General features: G+C 39.5%; 1 protein-coding gene across 1 annotated transcript in view; it reads right to left on the bottom strand.

Annotated features, from left to right (window-relative positions):
* Positions 1-3,541: 3,541 nt before the first annotated feature.
* The window catches only part of mtmr12.L (myotubularin related protein 12 L homeolog), a 65,361-nt gene continuing 46,128 nt past the window's right edge, over positions 3,542-22,774 (bottom strand). Inside the window, exons 11-16 of the mRNA XM_018266574.2 lie at positions 22,319-22,397; positions 18,670-18,740; positions 16,665-16,834; positions 15,706-15,876; positions 11,895-12,056; positions 3,542-4,411 (exon numbers count right to left, since the gene is read on the bottom strand). Coding sequence (XP_018122063.1) covers positions 3,836-4,411; positions 11,895-12,056; positions 15,706-15,876; positions 16,665-16,834; positions 18,670-18,740; positions 22,319-22,397 — 1,229 coding nt within the window. The 3' untranslated portion in view covers positions 3,542-3,835. The remainder of the gene's footprint in view (positions 4,412-11,894; positions 12,057-15,705; positions 15,877-16,664; positions 16,835-18,669; positions 18,741-22,318; positions 22,398-22,774) is intronic.

The raw sequence follows: 22,774 nt of genomic DNA, 5'->3' as shown, positions 1-22,774 counted from the left end.
TGGTGGAATTTCAAACTGGAGAGCTGCCAAATAAAAAGCTAAATAACTAAAGAAAACACAAATAATAATAAAAAAAGCAAACTGTCTCAGAATATCCCTCTCTACATCCTTAACTTCAACCCCCTTAAAGCAACCAATTAGATCTTAGCTTTGAACAGTTAGGAATAAGAAAGTAAAAGCTCATTGCTGATTGGTTGCTACTGGCCACTGCACTCGTGCAAATAAACACCCATGCCAGTAAATGTGCCCTTTAATACTTATCACACCCTCTCCCCCATAATGAATTTAAATTCCACAATCAATGTAACAGATATGATTCCACGAACGCACAAGGATGTTTGCTTAAGTACATTTATTTGGCAATAAGCTAGATATCAAACATTCTGCTCAGTACTTCAAATAAGAACTCCAGATAAAGAAATGACAAGTGTAAAACCTCCTAGAGACATTATACATAATCTAAATAAACCTTGTGCTTTATTAAACAAATAAAAATCTCCTTTACATAAAATTCCTCTGGTCCAGGCAAAGCATTTACATAACATTTATACCCGTGTGTGTGTATATATATATGTATATATCTTATGATAAATGTATAGATTCCAAAAAAATGGGCTTTCTCTTATACAAACACAGACAGACGACTCACCTGAAATACTAGTTTAAAAAATAAATGGAATTTGTACATATATTTGTGAATGAATTTAGAAGGTTTACAAATAAATATGCTGCAACACTTTCATTAATAAATATTGCGGCGCCCAATATACAAATGTGCTCCAGAATGATGGCGGCCAATGGTTTCTACAGATGACTTTCAAGCAGGTGGATTCGGAAGGTGGAAATATACAGGACGAGTCGGGTACTTTATAAATTCTGTAGGATTATGGGGATGGGTTTAGAAATGGTCTGCGTGCCTTTCTACCAAGAAACATGCTTTTGCCCAAATTATTACAGTAGTATGCGTATGGGATCTGTTATCCAGAAAGCTCCAAAATACGGAAAGGCTGCCTCCCATAGACTTACTACTATAATTATTTCCTTTTTCTCTGTACAGGTATGGGACCTGCTATCCAGAATGATTGGGACCTGGGATTTTCCGGATAACGGATCTTTCCATAATTTGGGTCTTCATGCCTTAAGTCTACTAGAAATTCATTTAAACATTTAATAAACCCAATATGCTGGCTCTGCTTCCAATAAGGATTAATTATATCTTAGTTGGGATCAAGTACAAGCTACTGTTTTATTATTACAGAGAAAAATTTGGATTATTTGGATAAAATGGAGTCTATGGGAGACAGCCATTCTGTAATTCGGAGCTTTCTGGATATCGGGTTTCCGGATAAGGGATCCTATACCTGTAATAATAAAACAGTAGCTTGTAATCTATATAATCAATCCTTATTGGAGGCAAAACCAGCCTATAGAGTTTGTTTCTTGTTTGGGGCAGATTTATCAAGGGTTTAATTTCGAATTCATGGGAGTTTGTTTTTATTTTTTTAACTCCCATAAACTCAAAGTTTGACCAATTGTAATTTATTTGAAAAATCAAATTTTCTAAACCTGAATCCGATTCGAGTTATAAAAACTCGATCTGAGTTTTTCTCGGAAAAAAACCCGAATGTCAGGAAGGCAACTCTAAATTGATCCCAGGACGTCTCCCATTGACTATAACAGCAATTCTGCAAGTTTTGGGTGGCGAATAGTCAAATTCTAGTTCTTAAAGGGCCAAAGTATGATAAATTGCAAAAACTCGAATCGAATTTTAACAATTACCTAGTTGAAATTGACAGTTTTGCCCATAAGAAAAACTCAAAAATTCGCATTTTCAATTCGACCCTTAATAAATCTGCCGCTTAATGTTTAAGTGATTTTCTAGTAGACCTAAAGGTACGACAATCCAAATTACAGAAAGATCCATTATCCTGAAAACTCCAGGTCCTGAGCATTCTGGATAACAGGTCCCACACCTGTAGTAATTCACACTGGTGAAACCAAATAACTAATCTTGGGACCAGTAGCTGTCACAGGGCTGCTGTATAAATTTTTAAAGGAGAACTAAACCTTGTGTAATAACTGGGTAGCCTTCCAGAACCCTGCCCCCCCCTCTCAAATAGCACTACTGGAGACCCCCTAAACCTGGCCGAATGCTGTGCCCTGTTATGATAAGCAGAGGTGTCCAATCTCATGCCCTTTGGGTCCTCTTATGAAGAACAGAAAGGACATCTCCTATATACTTTATTTTATCAAAATTTTTAAAAATGATTTCCTTTTAATCTGTAATAATAAAACAGTAACTTGTACTTGATCCCAACTAAGATATAATTAATATTTATTGGAGGCAAAATCAGCCTATTGGGTTTATTTATTGATTACATGATCATCTAGTAGACTAAAAGTATTGAAAATCCAAATTACAGAAAGATCCGTTATCCGGAAAACCCCAAGTCCCACACATTCTGGATACCAGGTCCCATACCTGTACTAATTATTACTTAATTTAATATCCTTTATATATGTTTCACCCCCGGGACCCTTAGCAAGCGTCATTTCCATCTAAAACTGGACTTGGTTATTTTCATGAGATACATTTCCTTGGTCCCAAATAATTAAAATTAAAAAGAATTGCACCTGCCCACAGCAACAAATCAGATAGACCAGTACTGATTGCTGTAGGTTAATACAATTAGAACAAATTCTGCAACCTAACAGTAACTTCCTGGTTGGGTATTTGGGGACATTTATGGAAACTGTCACCTGTGAACTGAGAACTGTATAATAGTTGGTGCTGGATAATGTTCAGATAGAATATAAGAGTTAAAGGGATCCTGTCATCGGAAAACATGTTTTTTTTTCAAAATGAATCAGTTAATAGTGCTACTCCAGCAGAATTCTGCACTGAAATCCATTTCTCAAAAGAGCAAACAGATTTTTTTATATTCAATTTTGAAATCTGACATGGGGCTAGACATATTGTCAATTTCCCAGCTGCCCCTGGTCATGTGACTTGTGCTTGCACTTTAGGAGAGAAATGCTTTCTGGCAGGCCGCTGTTTTTCCTTCTCAATGTAACTGAATGTTTCTCAGTGGGACATGGGTTTTTACTATTGAGTGTTGTTCTTATATCTACCAGGCAGCTGTTATCTTGTGTTAGGGAGCTGTTATCTGGTTACCTTACCATTGTTCTTTTGTTTGGCTGCTGGGGGGGGGAAGGGAGGGGGTGATATCACTCCAACTTGCAGTACAGCAGTAAAGAGTAATTGAAGTTTATCAGAGCACAAGTCACATGACTTGGGGCAGCTGGGAAAGCGACAATATGTCTAGCCCCATGTCAGATTTCAAAACTGAATATAAAAAAATCTGTTTGCTCTTTTGAGAAATGGCTTTCAGTGTAGAATTCTGCTGGAGCAGCACTATTAACTGATTCATTTTGAAAAATGTTTTTTTTCCCATGACAGTATCCCTTTAAGTAAGTCAAGTTCAACATGGGGTACGGGGGCAAAAAGGACATGTGTAAGGTGCCCAGTCTGCAGAGAAAGGGGTTTTAAAGTAGAGTTTATTTAGGTTGGTCAAGGCATGATTAGGTGGGCATATATGGACTCACCAATGCAAATGGCAACTCTTAACAGGTATTGCATTTTATTCCTTTCTACAAGAAAGCTCTGTAGATTATTCTCCAGTATTATTTTGGAATGAATATAATATCTTGTTCTCTTTTTGTTTGTAAACTGGACGTTGGGTATTTCAATCTAAAAACCATTGATAAAAGCCACTGAATTATGCCAATGGAAATAAATTACAGTTATTCTATGGAGCCCGAACCCGGGCCTAGGTTATATCTTGCCCAGGTCAATGAATTCATCTTCTCTGTTCACAATCTCATCCTCCGGCTCCCAGCTACGCCATGACGTGGTGGAAATGGCCGGTCTAAACGAGCTGACGTGCAGCATGGCAAACGGGTAGAGTGACGAACGCCTCACTGATTTTTTACGCCTTGCTTCCGTCTCGTTTTCCTTTATGGGATACTGAGGTAAGGTGGGGTTTTTCTCTAGTTTTTTCTTCAGGCTTTTCAATTCATCCATGACTTCTAAAATCTTCTGCATGGTGGCCACGTTTCCTCCACCCAAAACCTGGGCCTCTGGAATCCAGCGCAAATGGCGCTGGGCCCAAATTCGAATGTCAGGCCCCTCGAGGTGTGGAAGGATAAGTCCATGGAAGTCCACGGGTTTTCTGTGCCAGCTCTCATAAAATGCCCACCCGTTATTTGGCACATCATCTAAGGCACTTATTAGCTTGCTGATTCTCTTGCCAAGTAGAGTCTTTATAAATGGTCCAGTCTCGTCTTTAAAAAACCCTCTCTTGTTTGGAGTCTTCGACTGCGTCAGCGGCAAGGACAGCTGCCTTTGGTGCTAAAACGGCAAAGATGGTAAAAGTTTCTGTATTATTCAGCAATGAAATCAATGAATTAACATAATATTGTATATAATCCACAGTCATGAAAAGACATTGACAATGGCTTATTCAGAACACATAAATGCGATGCGTGTCGTCGAGACACAGTTACAGAACGTTTTATACTTATAAATAAATATCGAAGCTCTCTGTTCCAAGGACAAACAAACTGGGATGTTCAGATCGGAACATTTCTTTCTTTATACAAAAATAATAACCCATGATACAAAAATTGCTCTTTGATGATTTGCATTCACTAGACTATTGCGCACTGTGGAACTAGATGTCAGAATAAGAATCTAAATAATAATAATAATAATAATAATAATAATAATAAGGGCTTGGAACTTCCCCAGATGACAGGGGCGAAGAATCCATAGAAGTATAATAAGCTCAATATACTGCCATTCACCTTATACTCTGCAATTGATCTCTGGGCTAAAATTCAAAATCTAAAGGAGAAAGCAGCGAAATTCTGCACACCAGACACCGGACTGTATGTTTAAAAATTGCTAATCTTTATTCAATTATTATTATTATTAACATGTATTTATATAGCGCCAACATATTGCGTAGCACTGTAAAGTAAATGTGATTATACAACTAAATGACATGAATTATATACATAGAACATATGGAGTTACATACATCACAATCAATACAGGTACAAAAAGTCGAGGAAGGCCCTATGCATAGGCATACAGTCTAAAGGGAAGGGAGTAATACACAAGGTGTGGGAGTGGGCAAGATCAAATTAAGTGGGTGAGAAATGTGGTGTTGTATGTGGTGTTGTGTTTGGTAGTTAAGCAGAGTGAGGGTAGGCTTCTCGAAAGAAGTGTGTTTTTAAGAGATTTCTTGAAAGCAGAAAGGTTGGGAGAAAGTCGGACAGACCGTGGGAGAGAGTTCCAGAGGAGGGGCGCAGCCCTTGCAAAGTCTTGAGTGCGAGCATGTGAGGAGGTAATGAGAGAAGAGTTGAGTAGTAGGTCAGTAGAGGAGCGTAATAAGCAGTTGGGTGAGTATATAGAGATGGGATCAGAGATGTAGGGTTGGGCAGAGTTATGAAGTGCTTTGAAAGTCAGTGTCATTAATTTTAATTTGATTCTGAAAGGTAACAGAAGCCAGTGCAGGGATTGACAGAATGGCAAGGCAGAGGAGGAGCGGTTGCTGAGGTGTATGAGCCTCGCAGCAGTGTTCATTATGGACTGGAGAGGTGACAGTCTCTGGAGGGGGAGGCCAATTAAAAGAGAGTTACAGTAGTCTAGACGCGATATGATGAGAGAGTGAATAAGAATTTTGGCAGCGTCTTGGGTGATAAATGATCGTATTTTGGATATGTTCCTTAGGTGGAAGTGACATGATTTAATAAGTGACTGGATATGAGGAGTGAATGACAGGGCAGAATCTAGGATAACCCCAAGGCACCGGGCCTGGGGAGAGGGGGTGGAATTGTTAACTATGATGGATACTTCCGGGATGTCACTGGTGTTAGTTGGAGGAAAGAGAACCATTTCAGTTTTAGAGAGGTTTAATTTAAGGTAGCGTTGCGACATCCAGGTAGAGATAGCGGACAGGCAGGAGGAGACGCGAGTTAGGAGTTCTGGGTTGAGATCAGGAGATGAGAGATAGATCTGAGTATCATCAGCATAGAGGTGGTAGTGGAAACCATGCGAGTTGATTAATTTAATCAATCCATATAAAAAACACGCTGCTGGCTTGACGCGTTTCGGGCACAGCTGCCCTTAATCATGATTAAAGGCAGCTGTGCCCGAAATAAAGACTGCTACAAAGCCAATAAGACATTCTACACATTTCCATTTCCCCTCAACCAACGTTGGTTCCAGCAGAGAAATAAGAGGAGTCAAGAATAGTCTTCTCCAGAAACAAATATATAAAAGGAGGAATCACCTTTTTCTACCAAGTTCATTTGCCAAATTCCATCTGCAAACTGAACTATATAGCTAAAGTGCAGCAGTTCATAACGTTGTAATTTTACTCCCCTACCAAGGAAGAAGTCTATTACTCTTCCACTAAAACTCTTAAGAAGAAAAAAACAACTACATTTTGTTGGGATGGTAAACTTTACAGAATCGATCCCTCCCTCTATCTATATCTCTATATTTAGAGGAACTGCAGTCAAAAAGATGAGGCCACCCATATTTGGTGATCTCTGATCTGAGGTGGAAGCCCTACTTCAACACATCACCGTCAATTCTTGTGCCAAAAACCCTCACCTGCCTCTATTATAATCCTTCAAATTGACACAACCTCCATACTCACAGTGGACTGTCCATCATATTGTTTCCTCTGCAAGATCTTTATGTGCCAGGCACTGAAAACGTTGTGTCTCCCCCAAAATAAATACTTTAAGGGCCAGATTTATCATGGGTCGAACTGCAAATTCAAAATTTGAATATTCAAGTTTTTTTATGGTCAAAACTGTCAAATTAGACTAGGGAGTTAGTGAAATTTGATTTGAGTTTTTCAAAAACGTTGAATTTCGAAATCTATCATACTCTGTCCCTTTAAGAACTCGAACTCGACTATTCGCCACATAAAAACTGCCGAATTGCTGTTTAAGTCAATGGCAGACGTCCAGGGATCAATTTGGAGTTGTTTGCAGCCTTCCCGATTTTTAACATTTTCGAGTTGATTAAATTCAGCCGGGTTTAAAAAAATTAAATTTTTATAACAAATTTAGATTGGTCAAATTTTGAGCTCATGGGAGTTTATAGGATTTTTAAATAAAAACTCACATGACTTTGAAATTCGACATTTGATAAATGTGCCTCTTAAAGTAGTAGATGCCCACTATAAACGTATGTCGCCAAACTTAATTTTACTACAACCTCTCACGAATTGGGAAGCTTGCACATAATGGATTAAACACCACCCACTTGGTTTACCGTGTGCCCAAAAATTGCTTATCTGGTGTATAATTTGTAAATTCTCAGCCCCTTTGCCATTCCTGTGCCTCCCCTTCTCAATTCTCGCCTACATTCCGCCCCCCCCTTTCTGTTACCCCATCCTCTACTCCCTTTACAAATTTTAAAAAAGAAGGCTCTTAAAGGAACAGTAAAACCAAAAAATGTAAAATGTTTTAAAGTAATGAAAATATAATGTACTGTTGCCCAGCACTGTTGTTGGTTCAGTCATGAAGTGTTGGACAGTACTCCTACAAGCAGGGCAAGTTGCATGTGTGCCAGAGGTAAACATCCCAGGAGACTGCATTGTACGTTTCTTTTATAGTAAGGACATCTCCTTACTACAAAAATCAATTTCAATGAGTCCTGCGCGGGTTCATTTTTTAGAATCCGTACCTGACCCGTACCCGCAACCTGCAACCCGGACCAGCAACACGAATTCTTACTCGCTTGACATCATCGGAAGTAGATGTGATCCGAAAAAAAGGAGTGAAAATCGCTATTGAGTAGATCCGTGTCCCAACTCGCAAACCCGCAGAACTGCCAACCCACATCTATACCCGCACCCGGAACTTCTACCCACAACTCGCCGGGTACCCGCTGCAGGACTCTCCGCTCATCCTGAGGCTGTATAAGGTAATCTCTGCGGCCCTTCCATTTGCCGATCTGTAGAAATAAGTCAACTGGACTTTTTTCCTTGAAGACGTTTCACCAGTCATCCAACTGGCTTTCTCAATTTAGAATAACTTGTAAATAGGATCTCTCTTCGGCAATATATCCTCTGGAATCACATTTAGAGATAACACACATTCACCCAGCATTAGTTGGATATTCTTGATTTGCACTGGTGCTCCATCACCGGCAACAAAAGGATTAACTTCAATGTATTAAATTATATTCTTATATTCCATACACTGCTTGTGTTCTTATTGTATTTGTAACTCGATTATTGTAATTTGATTATTGTACCGCCCAGTGGTAAGGGTTAACTGTGGTTCAAAAAATTTTTTTTTGTTTTGATGGAGGGATGGGACTTCCTGTATGACACTTTAAAGCACTCTTTCACTTTGGCTTGTACACACTTGAAAAAGGGCCCTTGCTGCCCGAAACATGTCGTGTGGAATGCACAATAAAGACTGAATAGCAGGTATTCTGCTTCTTGCTGTTTCTTGATTTGCCAATTTAATACATTGAAGTATATCCTCTGGAATGTTGCAGATTATGCTGGTTGGAGCAACATTCCAGAGGATATAGAGATATACCATGACCTGGATGAATGAGAATCTTCACAAACATCTTCCATTTGCCTGTTGTTGCCCTTTCTCAAGCCAGTCTTGTTTAATAAACAGCTTCTTCATGTTTTGTAAATGTAAGTCCAAGCCTGGCAACTTGTGACTTGATACTTTGCAGCAGCATCTCCCCATTTTCCCTTCCCTGCCGGCTCAGTGTGAAGAAGAAATACAGTATAGAAAGCAGCAGTGCAAGGAACGTAAAGTGGAGGCCAGCTGCTGGGATGTAAGCCTGGTCTGTAGGGACATGAAGTACAAACACAGATCTTAAACATGTCAGGATTTCTTCAAGCCAAGATATCTGCAGGCTCTACTACACGTGGGACCTCATTAGTGACGGCTTATTTTATTCAGAATCCTTAGCTTTAGCTTTCCACCTAGTATATTGCTCTCTTGGTCCAGGATTTTCTGCCACCAACATTGATCCGGCTTTTCAACCTCCTTTTCTCTACACATTACTGCCATTAGACACAACTGTATTCTCTTTATAGAAACAGGGGAGAAAAGTAATAGGAAAATATCTATCTCACCTATTAACATTTGACAAATACACTGAAAAATAGCAGACATGTTTAGTATACTAGTTATGTTATATTAGTAACGCTACAATAAGTTCATTATACACACATACAGGTATGGGATCCTTTATCCGGAAGCCCATTATCCAGAAAGTGCCAAATTAAGGGAAGGCAGTCTCCCCTGTCATTTTTCACCTTCTAAAGCAGCTCTGGAAGGGGGTCGCAGACCCTATAAACTGTTCTAAATGGATACATTTAGTTGATACATTTCTTTTTTTTTGTCCCTGCTGAGCAGAATCCCTAGGTTTCATTACAGGCAGCTGTTAGTATTGATACAATAGTTACTAATACTCCAGAGATGCTGCTGAGAAATGGATCAACTAATGGAGCAAAATTGTAACAGTTCAGAGTCTGCACCTGAATTACTGAGCTGCCAGACTCAAACACCAGAGACAGGGACATTCAACCTTAATCTTCGATTTTGGAAAACCAGTAAAAAAGAAATAATGGAAAGTAATAAAAAAAAGTCTTTATTTCTGGTGAACAATCTGAAAACAACTGAACTGAAAAAAGTGTTTGGAAGGCGAACCACCCCTTACAGAAAGATCCGCTATTCAGAAGACCCCAGGTCCCGAGCATTCTGGATAACAGGTCCCATACCTGACAGAACTGTGTGAGGCTCTGAGATTAGAGGCCCCTTATCACAAATAGCGAAGGACAGTGCAAGGAACCCATATCAGGGAATGAAGTAACAAACATTGTGGCCAGTAGGGGTCAGGCTTCCTAAATTCAATAAAAGAAAAGGGATTGGATGAACTATAACTTCAATTTCAATTGCACATTAAAGCAGTCAAAAGACAGATCGCAAAATTATGGGAACAGATGGATTAAATACACAGTTATGGCACATAGTTATGACATAAATTTGGCTGTAGAAGTAGCCAAAGTGTTGGCCACACAGGGACTGCCCCAAACCAGACTAATAGATAGGGCCATACTAGAGTGACACGTAAGGACTTCCAGAAAGACTAGTTGGTTGTAAAGAAAAAAATACAGTTAAAGTACCCAAAGCCAAAGGGAAAAGGGAAGCCCTTGAGAGAAAGAGGAAACAAAGCCAAAAAGGGAGAAAACAGGGGGCAGAGAGAAATAGACAAAAGTGAGAGTGAACCACCACATAATGAGTGTAGACTGAAAAAGCAGTCCATTTGGGGACCCAAAAACAAGTCAAAAAGCTAAGGATAAGACCCAATCAAAACAATCAACATAAAAAATGTATCACTCCTTCAGCGACGGTTGGAAACAAGAAAACAAGGGTCATCATATAGAAATAAACCGCAACAAATAATTGTGCGAGAAAAGTCAAAGGCCGGACTGACTGAACAAAAGTCAATGGTGTCATGGACGTCACATCTGGTTCTTATGTCGTATAAAGCCACGTGTAAAAAGCTGGAGCAAACTCATAGGAAGAGTCCATACTAAATTCTGTTGTTGCACACCATTTTACATGTCCGAAGAGTCAATTCACTACCATTTGTAGCAGGGCAAAAACAGTATTATAAATAAACACAGATAAAGAGAGGAGTTCATTCAATCCCCTTGGTGCAACAGTGTCCAATCTGTGTATCCAAGAAGACTCCAATTTCATAACAGCCAAGTCCCTATTGCCACCCCTCCTAGGATGGGGGATGTGGTCAATGATCATGTGGCGAAATTGGGGCAGTGAATGTCGGGCCACCAAAAAATGTTTAGCAATTGGCTGCAAGGCTTGTCCAGTACTAATGGCTGCCCCGATAGAACACCTCTGATTGTCCATTCTTTCACGATACATTTCGGTTCTCCAGGAACCGTTGTCAGGATATATATATATATATATATATATATATATATATATATATATATATATATATATATATATATATCTACACACACACATACACTAGGGGTGCACCGAATCCACTATTTTGGATTCGGCCGAACCCCCAAATCCTTTGCGGAAGATTAGGCCGCATACACAAACGAATCCTAATTTGCATGTGCAAATTAGGGTTGGGAAGGGTAAAACTTTCTTTACTTCCTTGTTTTGTGACAAAAAGTTACGTAATTTCCATCCCCGTCCCTAATCTGCATATGCAAATTAGGATTCGGATTCGGTTTGGCCGGGAAGAAGGATTCGGCCGAATCAGAATCCTGCTGAAAAAGGTGAATCCCCAACGGAATCCTGGATTCGGTGCATCCCTAATATACACACACACGCACCATAGTAATGGAGGGCACATGCAAAGAAAAGTCACCAACTGAATGGGTGCCCAGTGGTAGATCCGCAAGCACATCCACAACAATGATGCAGCACTTCCTTAAAAAATGTTTAAAAAAAATCTTTTTATTGTGCAAAATGAATGGTCACAGTTTTCTTTTTTTTTTTTAAGCAAATCCTGCAAGTGCCGAGTTGTTGTTGTTGTTGTGGCTAGATAGAGCAAATTACATTACAGTAGAACCCCCATTTTACCTTTTTTTTTCAGGGGACCAGAAAAAAATTGTATAAAATCAGAGAAAATGTAAAATTAGGGAAATGCATTGTGCATTTAATATTGGTGGGACCACAAAAAAATGGTGTTGAATGAGGACAAAACTTTAAAGATAGGGTATGCAAAATTGAGGTTTCATTTTATTAGTTTTTTTTTTGAGCATATAATAATTGCAGAAATATCATACCTTGGTACGTATAGCTTTACGGGAATTTTTCTCCAGCTTGGATTTCTCCACATACAGAGGGTTATTTAAAAACGAAATCGCCTTTGGTTCAAATTGCACGGACCAGTCCCAGACGGTGTAAAATCTCAAAGACTCGCCTTGTTTCCCGTGTCTTCCTTCTACCTGCCAAAACAGCAGAAACCTTGCTGAATCAATGGAAAAGAAAACGATCTCTGCTTAAGCAAACACTGGCTAAATCACACAACTGCGCCTGCCGGATGAACAATGAGCCCCTTGTGCAATGGACTTACAAGGGAAAGTCTATGTGTTCACCCTAAAGTTAAAGAAAAAAAATAGCTTTTGCAGATTAATGATTATTTAAAGAAACTCTACCCCAATATTCATTATAGGCTAATAGCTTTGGTTTCCTATACAATCTCCATAGCAACCGCTACATTTTGGAAAATATAAGTACATTCTTATGTATCGAGCATGAAGGATTTTTGTAAAGAAGAACATCTCTTGTTAAATGGCCTGTCCTTTTAAATAGCACCCAAAATCCAACAATATCTTATTCTAGTAACGAGGCATATTCAGCTGTACCCCTTACTGTGTACAAGTCGGGATTAGGACACATATCCAGTATCATCAGGCAGGGTACCATTATTCCGTTTTTAAACAGGGTTCACAGAAATATGTGTAACTATAACAAGTAATATTTATGGGCAGATTTATCAAAGGTCCAATTTTGAACTGATGTGAATTTTTTTTTTACTCTAATAAAAACTAGAATGGAAGGTTATTTATAAAAATAAAAAATGAGAACGTCTAAAATTCGATCGTTTTGGGAACAATCGAAAATCTATTTTGTGTTCGAATCGAATACGAACGAAACTCAAATCTAATTTTCCTCTGAAAAAAACTTGAACAGCAATTAACATCTTCAAATGGTTCAACGGACCAGTTTATATTAGGTGGCGAATATTCAAACATTTGAATTAGGGGTTTAAAATTCGAATGTGTGAATTTTAACATCAAAAAAAAAAATCGAAAATTCAATTTCGAGTTTACTATTCAACCCTTAATAAATCTGCCCCTTAGTGTTTTAACCAACAATTATCTCTTGACTGGTCAAACGCAGTAAGACTAATGTATGTATATACTGTATGTACTGTATGTATGAAAGGATTTATTGTTATAGAGATAAATATGTATATAACAAGTATGTGTTATGTCCGGAATACTTGAGATCTGGGGTTTTTCAAATAACAGATTTTTCTGTAATTTGGATCTTCATGCCTAAAATCTACTAGAAAATCATTTAAACATTAAATACACCCAATTGGCTGGTTTTGCCTCCAATAAGAATTAATTATATCTTAGTTGGGATCAAGTACAAGCTACTGTTGTATTATTACAGAGAAAAAGGAAATCATTTAAAAAAAATTGATAATTTGGTCTATGGGAGATGGCCTTTCTGTAAATCAGATCATGCTGGATAGCAGGTATCCGGATAATGAATCACATACCTGCACAACAGAACAGATCAGCAATGGACTTCTGAAATAACTGCATAATGAGGGAATACAAAGCAGGACATCCATGTCCATAACAGCTTAATTTCTAATAGTGAATGCACAATTCTGATTGGTGCCTATGGTTACTACTGAATAGTAACATTTACGTCAATTTTTTTAACGTTTTTCCCATATCCAGTAGTCATTGAATAGCAGAGGGTCTGAATAGAAAGATGAGTAATAAAAAGTAGCAATAACAATACATTTGTAGCCTTACTGAGCATTTGTTTTTAGATGGGGTCAGTGACCCCCATCTGTAAGCTGAAAAGAGTCCGAAGACTAAGGCAAGTAATTTAAAAAACTATTGAAAAGAAAAAATTAAGACCAGTTAGAAAGTTGCTTAGAATTGGCTATTCTAAAGCATATTAAAAGTTAACTTAAGGGTGAACCACCCCTTTAAATTCATCAGGAGCAGCTAGTGACTAGTAACTAGTGGGGACTACAGTGTTTTAACTATATAAACTATATATACTGACCCATTCGCTTACTACGCTCCTCTACTGACCTGCTACTCAACTCTTCTCTCATTACCTCCTCACATGCTCACATTCAAGACTTTGGAAGGGCTGCACCCCTCCTCTGGAACTCTCTCCCACGGTCTGTCCGACTTTCTCCCAACCTTTCTGCTTTCAAAAAATCTCTGAAAACGCACTTCTTTCGAGAAGCCTACCCTCACTCTGCTTAACTACCAAACGCAACACCACATACAACACCACATTTCTCACCCACTTACTTCGATTTTGCCCACTCCCACACCTTGTGTATTACTCCCTTCCCTTTAGACTGTATGCCTATGCATAGGGCCTTCCTCACCTTTTGTACCTGTATTGATTGTGATGTTTGTTACTCCATATGTTCTATGTATATAATTCATGTGATGTAGTTGTATAATCACATTTACTTTACAGTGCTACGCAATATGTTGGCGCTATATAAATACATGTTAATAATAATAATAATAATAATAAATATATAAGCACTGCCAAGGCATTTGACCCATATGTGGAGTAACTCACCTGTGCACTGGAGACTATTGCTCAATAATTCTGAATGATTATCTGTCTTTCTATACTCAGGCAAGGGTACACAGGGGCAACTGCCAGTTCAGCGGGTGGGTGACACAATACTTTCAGTTGCACCTTCACTGACCTAAGGTGTGTTCACAGGTCAGACAATTACTGCTTGAAAGCAATGACACTGGGAGGTTTTTTAAAACTCCCATAAATTCGAAATTACACTGTTTACACTGCAAATAATTCACTCTACAATATAAAATGTCATTCCTGAAACAGCAAGTGTATTTTTTTTAGTTGTAATATTGGTGTGTAGGTGCATCTCAGGTCATTTTGCCTGGTCATGTGCTTTCAGAAAGAGCCAGCACTTTAGGATGGAACTGCTTTCTGGCAGGCTGTTGTTTCTCCTACTCAATGTAACTGAATGTGTCTCAGTGGGACCTGGATTTTACTATTGAGTGTTGTTCTTAGATCTACCCGGCAGCTGTTATCTTGTGTTAGGGAGCTGCTATCTGGTTACCGTCCCATTGTTCTGTTGTTAGGCTGCTGCTGGGGGGGGGGAAGCAAGGGGGGGTGACATCACACCCACTTGCAGTAAAGCAGTAAAGAGTACAATCAGAGCACAAGTCACATGACTGGGGGCAGCTGGGAAACTGACAATATGTCTAGCCCCATGTCAGAATTCCAAATTAAATAAAAAAAATCAGTTTGCTCTTTTGAGAAATTAATTTCAGTGCAGAATTCTGCTGGAGCAGCACTATTAACTGATGCATTAAAAAAAAAAAAAAAAAATCAATTTCCCATGACAGTGTAATTTTCTCAACTCGAACACTGGAATCGAATTCGATTCAAACTAGAAAAGCAAATCGAATTTATAAACTCGATTCGAGTTTTCTTCTCTGAAAAAAACTTGAATGTCAGGAAGGCTGCAAACATCACCAAATTGATCCCTGGACCTCTCCCATTGACTTATACAGCAATTCGGCAGGTTTAAGGTCGCGAATAGTTGAATTCGAATTCTTAAAGGTCCTCAAAATTCTAATGAAACTTGAATCGAGTTTGGATAATTCACCATTCGTATTTTCACTTCGATCCTTTATAAACCTGCCCCTGAGTGATGTTACCACCAAGCTGCCAATAACCCCCGGCGTGCCATCCCAAGAGTAGGAAGATTCCACTTCCTAAATACGCAGAGATATAGCTTGCATGGAATTCATCCATCAATGTTGCTTAGATTCTTACCAAGCTGTGTGTGTCCTTTTGCCATGGAGAGTTGAAGAAAAAGGTACTAAAAATTGGTATATTGATGCTGTCCGACAAAACGGTGAGATAAGTCTCTGTGAATTCAAAGGCGAGAGGGTACTGCTGGACCAGCTGCCACACGCAGTCCAAAAATACCAGGAAAACAGGAGCCTAACAAAGAGGGGAAAAGTAAGATTAAATCAAATTGCAGTGCAGAAGCCCATCATTGCCACAATGCTTCCCAGTTTAAAGGGCAACTATCGTAATAATGAAAATTTAATATAAGCTTCCTTATACTGAAATAAGAAACTTTCTAAATACAGTGAGCTAAAATACAATACTAAATACAAAGAGCTCACTCTGTTAAAATCACCAGACATCATGTCTCTCTACATGCAGAATTTGTGCAAAAGGCAGTTATTTTGTTAGATTTTATTTGTACTGGAATCAGTTATTTGAGTGAACTCTAATACATCCGCTAGGAAAGGAACCCCCTCCCCCTCCCCCTCCCCCTCCTTTAATATATTTTGGATCATTCATTGGACACCCAACTGCTTCATGAAGACAGAATGAAAGGAAACAGATGCTGAGAGAGGAATAGTGAAGATTAATTTGATTATTTCAGAAACAATGCAGAATTTTTAATGTTTTGTATTTAGAAAGTGTCTTACTTTAGTATGAGGAAGTTTATATTAAATTTTCATTTTCGCGATAGTTCCCCTTTAACTAAGCCCAAACAGAATATGAATAATCAATACAGGGCAACGCTAGCTTCTAATGATCATACTCTAATACACTCTAATTATTGAGAGAAAAGGGGAAATACAGTATTACAATGTCTGAGGACCTGAAAGGTGAGATAATTCCATGTTCACTCACTAATACCGGGCCATTATCTAACACATCATTACAGCATGGAATAGATTGATAAGAAATACCAACACATAGACACACAATACCTCATTCTCGTTTTTCCGTAGATGGTTGCACCGGTCCAAAAAGCAGTGACCTCCCATAACCCACTCCTTCTGAATAAGGCTCTGGAAGCCAATCTTGGTGCGGCAGTATGGATCCATCATGATTTGAACAAGGCTTGAGATAACACAACAGAAGTCGGAAGCACCGTCTTCTGCAAAAATAAGAATTAAATAGTAAACAATAATCCAGTAACGGAACTAGGCGGGGGCGGGCCCCGGTGTGGGCCGTGCGGCCGGGCACCCCCACCCTCGTCCGTGCGCATTTACTTTGCAGCTGCAGCCGACTCCAGCCGGCTGCAGCACACGCGATCTGCCGGGGGGCCCTACAGGGGTGCAGGCCCTGGCCCAGTTGCACCCCCTGCTCCCCCGGTAGTTACGCCACTGGGTGAAACAGCCCCACCGTTTCTCACGTTTGTGTGTAAAATAGGAGACCCTGGATTCCTGCAGTAGTTATGTGCGGGTCGGGATGGCACTCAAAGTGCTTTGTTTCCGAAGTTGCTTCACAAGGAAACTTTGGGCGTTTTTGGAAAACGAAGCGCTCCGATTGCCATCCCGCCAACGATTTTCATTCTAGCCGACGGGAAGGCAGAGAAAGGCAGTTCAGGGAGATTAGTCGCCCCCAAGAAGAGGAGATTTGCCGCCGGGCGATTAATCTCCCCGAATATGACGGTGTGTCTCTGCCCTAATTGTGCATTTAGCGGTTACATTCACATTCACCAAGGTACATGTAGGAACAAAAGACAAAGGGGGGAATTCACAAAAGTGGTGATGTTGAGACAAAATAAAAGTGGAGATAAAAATATCGGATGTCCCACCAAATTCACAAACCTCTATCTCCACTATTGTGAATTTGTCTTTTAAACAGACAGTTTTCAGATTTTGTCTTTCACACGACATTTTAATGACACTTTTCTTGAATTTGTCTTTAGCCCTTACTAAACCTGTCACCAAGTTGGAATTTCCAGGGGAGGGGATTATTTTACCTAGGAAAATAATAAATTTCTTGTCTTCAGCTCTGGGCTTTCTAAATCTGCCTACATGTTTGTGTAATTCCACTTCTGTAATAAGATATAAGGGTCTAAACACAAAAAAATGCTATTTTTCATAATATAGGGACGTGTGAGTTAAAAACGTTTTACATATAAAATACACTTTTTTTTTGTACAATATTTTTATTGCATGAGGCTTTTACACCTATAGGGTTAAACAGAAACTTGTGCCCTGACTAGGGTTGCCCCGAATCCACTATTTTGAATTGGCCGAATCCCTGAATCCATCTTGGAAGATTCGGCCAAATACTGAACCGAATCCGAATCCTCATTTGCATATGCAAATTAGTAGCGGGAAAAGAAAAAGTGGAAAAAAAATTGGTTAGCTTCTTTGTTTTGTAACAAAAAGTCACGTGAAATCCTGCCCTCCCCACAATGTGTATATGCAAATTTGGATTCGGTTCGGACAGGCACAAGGATTAGGCCGAATCTGAATCCTGCTGAAAAAGGTCGAATCCTGGCCTAATCCAGAAACGAATCCTGGATTCGGTGTATCCCTAGCCCTGACTATAAAATGCTAATTCTAAATGCTAATAATTTCCAAGGGGCACTTACAGGAGGTGTGAAATGAATATTGGCTGAACCAAACCACAGCACTAGACCAAAGCACAGCAGATTATTTTAGAATTGATCTGACACATGGGAACGAGTTATACTGAGCTTTACTCCTTTTTTTTAAACTGTCGGAATAAAAGGTTGTTTAAAATGTAATTTTTACACCATTTTTATGTCGTGTAAAAGACAAATTCATAAAAGTGCCTGTAAACTGTCTTTATTCCACTAAAAAAATGAAAAGTGGCGGTTGAGTCGGAATTCAGGTGGATTTCTGTTTGTGAATATGGAGAAAGTATTTTACACCAGTTTACTACCACTTTTACTCCAAAAATGTGCTCTCTCACTGTTGTGAATTCCCCCCACCATGTAGTGATTTTCATTACCTTTTAGAACCACATTTTGTTTCTGGGTCTCCAAGTACTCAATTACTTCAACTGATTTCTTTAGGCACTGCCTTTAATAAAGAAAAGAAGAACATATAAAAGGATGAAACCACTTAAAAGGTAGGATCTAGTTTTGGTTTGAAATATTATTTACATAAAAACTGTGCACCGGGCTGGTGCATACACAGAGCTATAGGTATATGGGAAAGTGTATAAGTTGTGGCCCTTAATTTCCTGGACTATGCTATGGCACAGTGTCTGAGATACTGAATATCATTATACCCTATTTGCTTCTCAAGCCTTTAAAAAATGCACATAGAAAGTTTTTATTCTGTGTAATTGTTTCACCTTTTAGCATTCTAATATATGCAAGGCTCTCTATACTTCTCTATAAATGCCACTATTAAAGTGGACCCGTCACCCAGACACAAAAATCTGTATAATAAAAGTCCTTTTCAAATTGAACATGAAATCCAATTTATATTTTTTATTAAAGTGTTCATAGCTGTTGTAACCTCATTTAAAAATCTCAGCTGTCAATCAAATATTGTCTGCCCCTCCTCTTTGCCTTAGGCAATTACTTTCACTTTCCATTCAGCATTTCCTAGATGTCACTGCTCTCCACACATTCCCCCGTTCTCTTCACCATTTAATTGTGTAACCAGGGCATGGGGATGGACATCAGCTCCCCCATTCTGGTGCATAAAGAAGATTCTGAGATGATACAAGACTTGTCTTAATAACAGTGTCCACAAAATGGCTGCTGCCTGCTTGTTATAATTATGAATTCCCAGACTGAAGGAAACAAGATTCAAATAATTTCTATAGTGTAATTAAAGTTCATTTTGCTTGACTAATGTGATAAAATAGGATTTTGAATAATTTTTTTGGGTGACGGGTCCCCTTTAAAATTCCATTTCCTATTGGGGTGAAGATAACTGCCGTAGGGAGTGGATTAAGACATAAGGAAATGAAATGGAAAGCAGGTCCTAGGCCCTGGGAATTGATAGGTAGAATGTGTTTCTGTGTGTTACGTGGGTGTGATAAATGAATGAAGAGGAATGATATGCAGGATAACGGAGAACAAAAGGTGCTTCTGTGAAGAGGACTAAGCTTTCTTTGGGATTCAGCCAACTCCACATGCTATCATTCCATAACAGAAACCTGTAACAAGATGTAGCACTGAGCGTTCATGTCAGGCTTTCATACAATACAACCATCTTAAAGAGGTGGTTCACCTTCAAATAACTAGTTGTTTTCAGATAGATCACCAGAAATAACGACTTTTTCCAATGACTTTCTATTTTCTATGTGTGACCGTTTTTCTCAAATTGAAGTGTAAAGTGTCATTTTTCACCTTCTGAAACAGCTCTGGGAGTGGGGGGGGGGTCGTCCAGGGCCGCCATCAGGGTGGACAGTTGTCCCGGGCCCGGTGATTTTTGGGTTTTAGGGGGGCCCAACCGATGTACTCACTCTGCAGCCGCCCCCACTAAAGTCAGGAAGCTGTAGAATTGGGTGGGGAGGGCGGAGCTTCTTCTACATGTCTTTTCCCTCCCCAGCTTCTAAACTATTGGTAGTTTCGTAAAGCCGCATGGTGATTGGATAAGCCTATCCAATCCCTGTGTAGAACTGCCGGGACTTAAGGGCAAACCAGTAGTATAGAAGCTGGGGAGGGACATGCCCACCCTACTCGATTCTGTAGCTCACTGAGAGCAGTGGGGGGGGGAACTTTGAATGGAAAACAAGAAGCTGAAGAAGAAACTAAGGTAAGTTCCACTGAGCACCAATGTTTTTATTTTTTAGTTTATTGAACCCCTGGCCACAAATGGTTTTATTATATTCTATGGGGCCCTGACCATCAAACTTTTATGGGGGCCTGTCATCACTGTTTTTTTAATTTATAGGGGGGCCCGGACTACTAATTAATTTTTAACTTATAGGGGCCCCTGACCACTAATGATTTTTATAGGGAGCCCTGACCACCAATGATTTTTTTTTTAACTTATAGGGGGGCCCTGACCACAAATTATTTTTTTTTAACATATAGGGGGGCCTTGACCACAAATTTTTTTTTGGGGGGGTGGGGCTTGGGGGCAGGATCTGGGGAGGGCGGGGCCCAGAAAATGTTGCCGTATGGGGCCCCGCGATTTCTGATGGCGGCCGTGGGGTCGCCGACCCTGTAAACTGTTCTAAAATTATACATTAATTAATACATTTGTTATATGTGTCCCTGCTGAGCAGAATCCTTGAGTTTCATTACAGGCAGCTGTTAGAATTGATACAATAGTTACTAATACTCCAGAGATGCTGCTGAGAAATGGATCAACTAAATGTTGCAAAATTGTAACAGTTCAGAGTCTGCACCTGAATTACTGAGCTGCCAGCGGACACTGGACTTTAAACTTAGATTTTGGAAAAACAGTAAAAAAAATAAATAATGGAAAGTAATCGATAAAAAAAAAAGTATTTCTGGGGAACAATCTAAACAACTGAATTGAAAAAAGTGTTAGGAAGGTGAACAACCCCTTTAATAGGATTGTTCACCTTCCAAACACTTTTTTCAGTTCAATTGTTTTCAGATTGTTCAGCAGAAATAAACTTTTTTCTCTCCATTTTTTATTTTTTTCAGCGTCTTTCCAAAATCTCCTCTTCATTGGGGCGACTAATCTCCCTGAACTGTCTTCCTCTGGCTATAATGAAAATCGCCGGCGGGAAGGCACTATGAGCGATTAATTTTCCGAAGTCGCCCAAAGTTTCCTCGTGAGGCAACTTCCGGCGACTTCTGAAAACAAATCGCTCCCAGTGTCTTCCCGTTGGCGATTTTCATTTTAAAAAGTTTGGGGAGATTAGTCACCCCGAAGAAGAGGTGATTTGTCGCCGGGCAACTAATCTCCCGAAATCTGACTGTGTGCCCTGACCCTAAATTGGAATCTTCATGTCTATGGTGTTTGAGTCTGGCAGCTCAGTAATTCAGGTGCAGACTCTAAACCGTTACAATTTTGCAACATTTAATTGACATGTTTCAGCAGCATCTCTGGAGTATCAGCAACTATTGTATCAAGTCTAACAGCTGCCTGTAATGAAACCCAGATTATGCTCAGCAGGGACAAAGACAAGAAATGTATCAACTAATGTATTCATTTTGAACAGTTACAGTGATCCCCAACCAGTAGCTCGTGAGCAACATCTTGCTCTCCAACCCCTTGGATGTTGCTCCCAGTGGCCTCAAAGCAGGAGCTTATTTTTGAATTCCAGGCTTGGAGGAAAGTTTTGGTTGTATAAAAACCAGGCAAACTGCCAAACAGAGCCTCAATGTAGGTTGACAATCCACATAGGGGTACTAAATGGCCAATCACAGCCCTTATTTGGCACCCCAAGAACATTTTTCATGCTAGTGTTGCTCCCCAACTCCTTTTACTTCTGAATGTTGCTCACGGGTTTAAAAGGTTGGAGATCCCTGAGTTACAGGGTCGACGACCCTCCTCCCAGAAAAAGTAACTGGAAAAAGTCTTTATTTCAGGAGAACAATCTGAATCTGAAACCAACTGAACTGAAAAAAGTGTTGAAAGGTGAACAACCCCTTTAAGCAATTCTGATTTATATGCAACTTGCAGAAACACTAATATAATCTAATATCTAATAGACGCACCTTATAATTTCCATCCAGTTCGAGGTGTCCAGTGAGGAGAACCATTTTAAATCAGTGTCCCAAAAGTCTGTTGAATTTTCTGTGGAAAAGCAAAACAGAGTCACAACTAAAAAAAAGGTTCACAATACAACTTTATATCTTGCCAAAACCCTGGGATTAGTAATGCCGATTGTGGGAGGCGACTGACTGTGGGAGCAGTACTAGTACAGAAAGTTTAGTGAGACAACGCAGCATGTGTTACACAGCTCAAGCATCAATGAAACAAAACCTGTTTGTTACTGAGACGGCACAGTTCTACGGTCACAAGATTGTGACAAAGGATACAGATCCGGTTTGTCTGCTTGAGAACTTGTGAATCAACCTGCTAAACCCGCCCTGGAAGAGATCCTCGCAGAGCCTGCAATGTGGCCTTTTACATTGGCTGTTGCTGTAGTTGCAGTGTCTGAAGCTTGGATC

Source organism: Xenopus laevis, chromosome 1L (genome assembly GCF_017654675.1).
Source record: "Xenopus laevis strain J_2021 chromosome 1L, Xenopus_laevis_v10.1, whole genome shotgun sequence".
In the NCBI taxonomy this organism is placed as follows: Eukaryota; Metazoa; Chordata; class Amphibia; order Anura; family Pipidae; genus Xenopus; species Xenopus laevis.
Note: the sequence above shows the minus strand (reverse complement) of the source record. Positions and strands in the feature narration are given on the sequence as shown.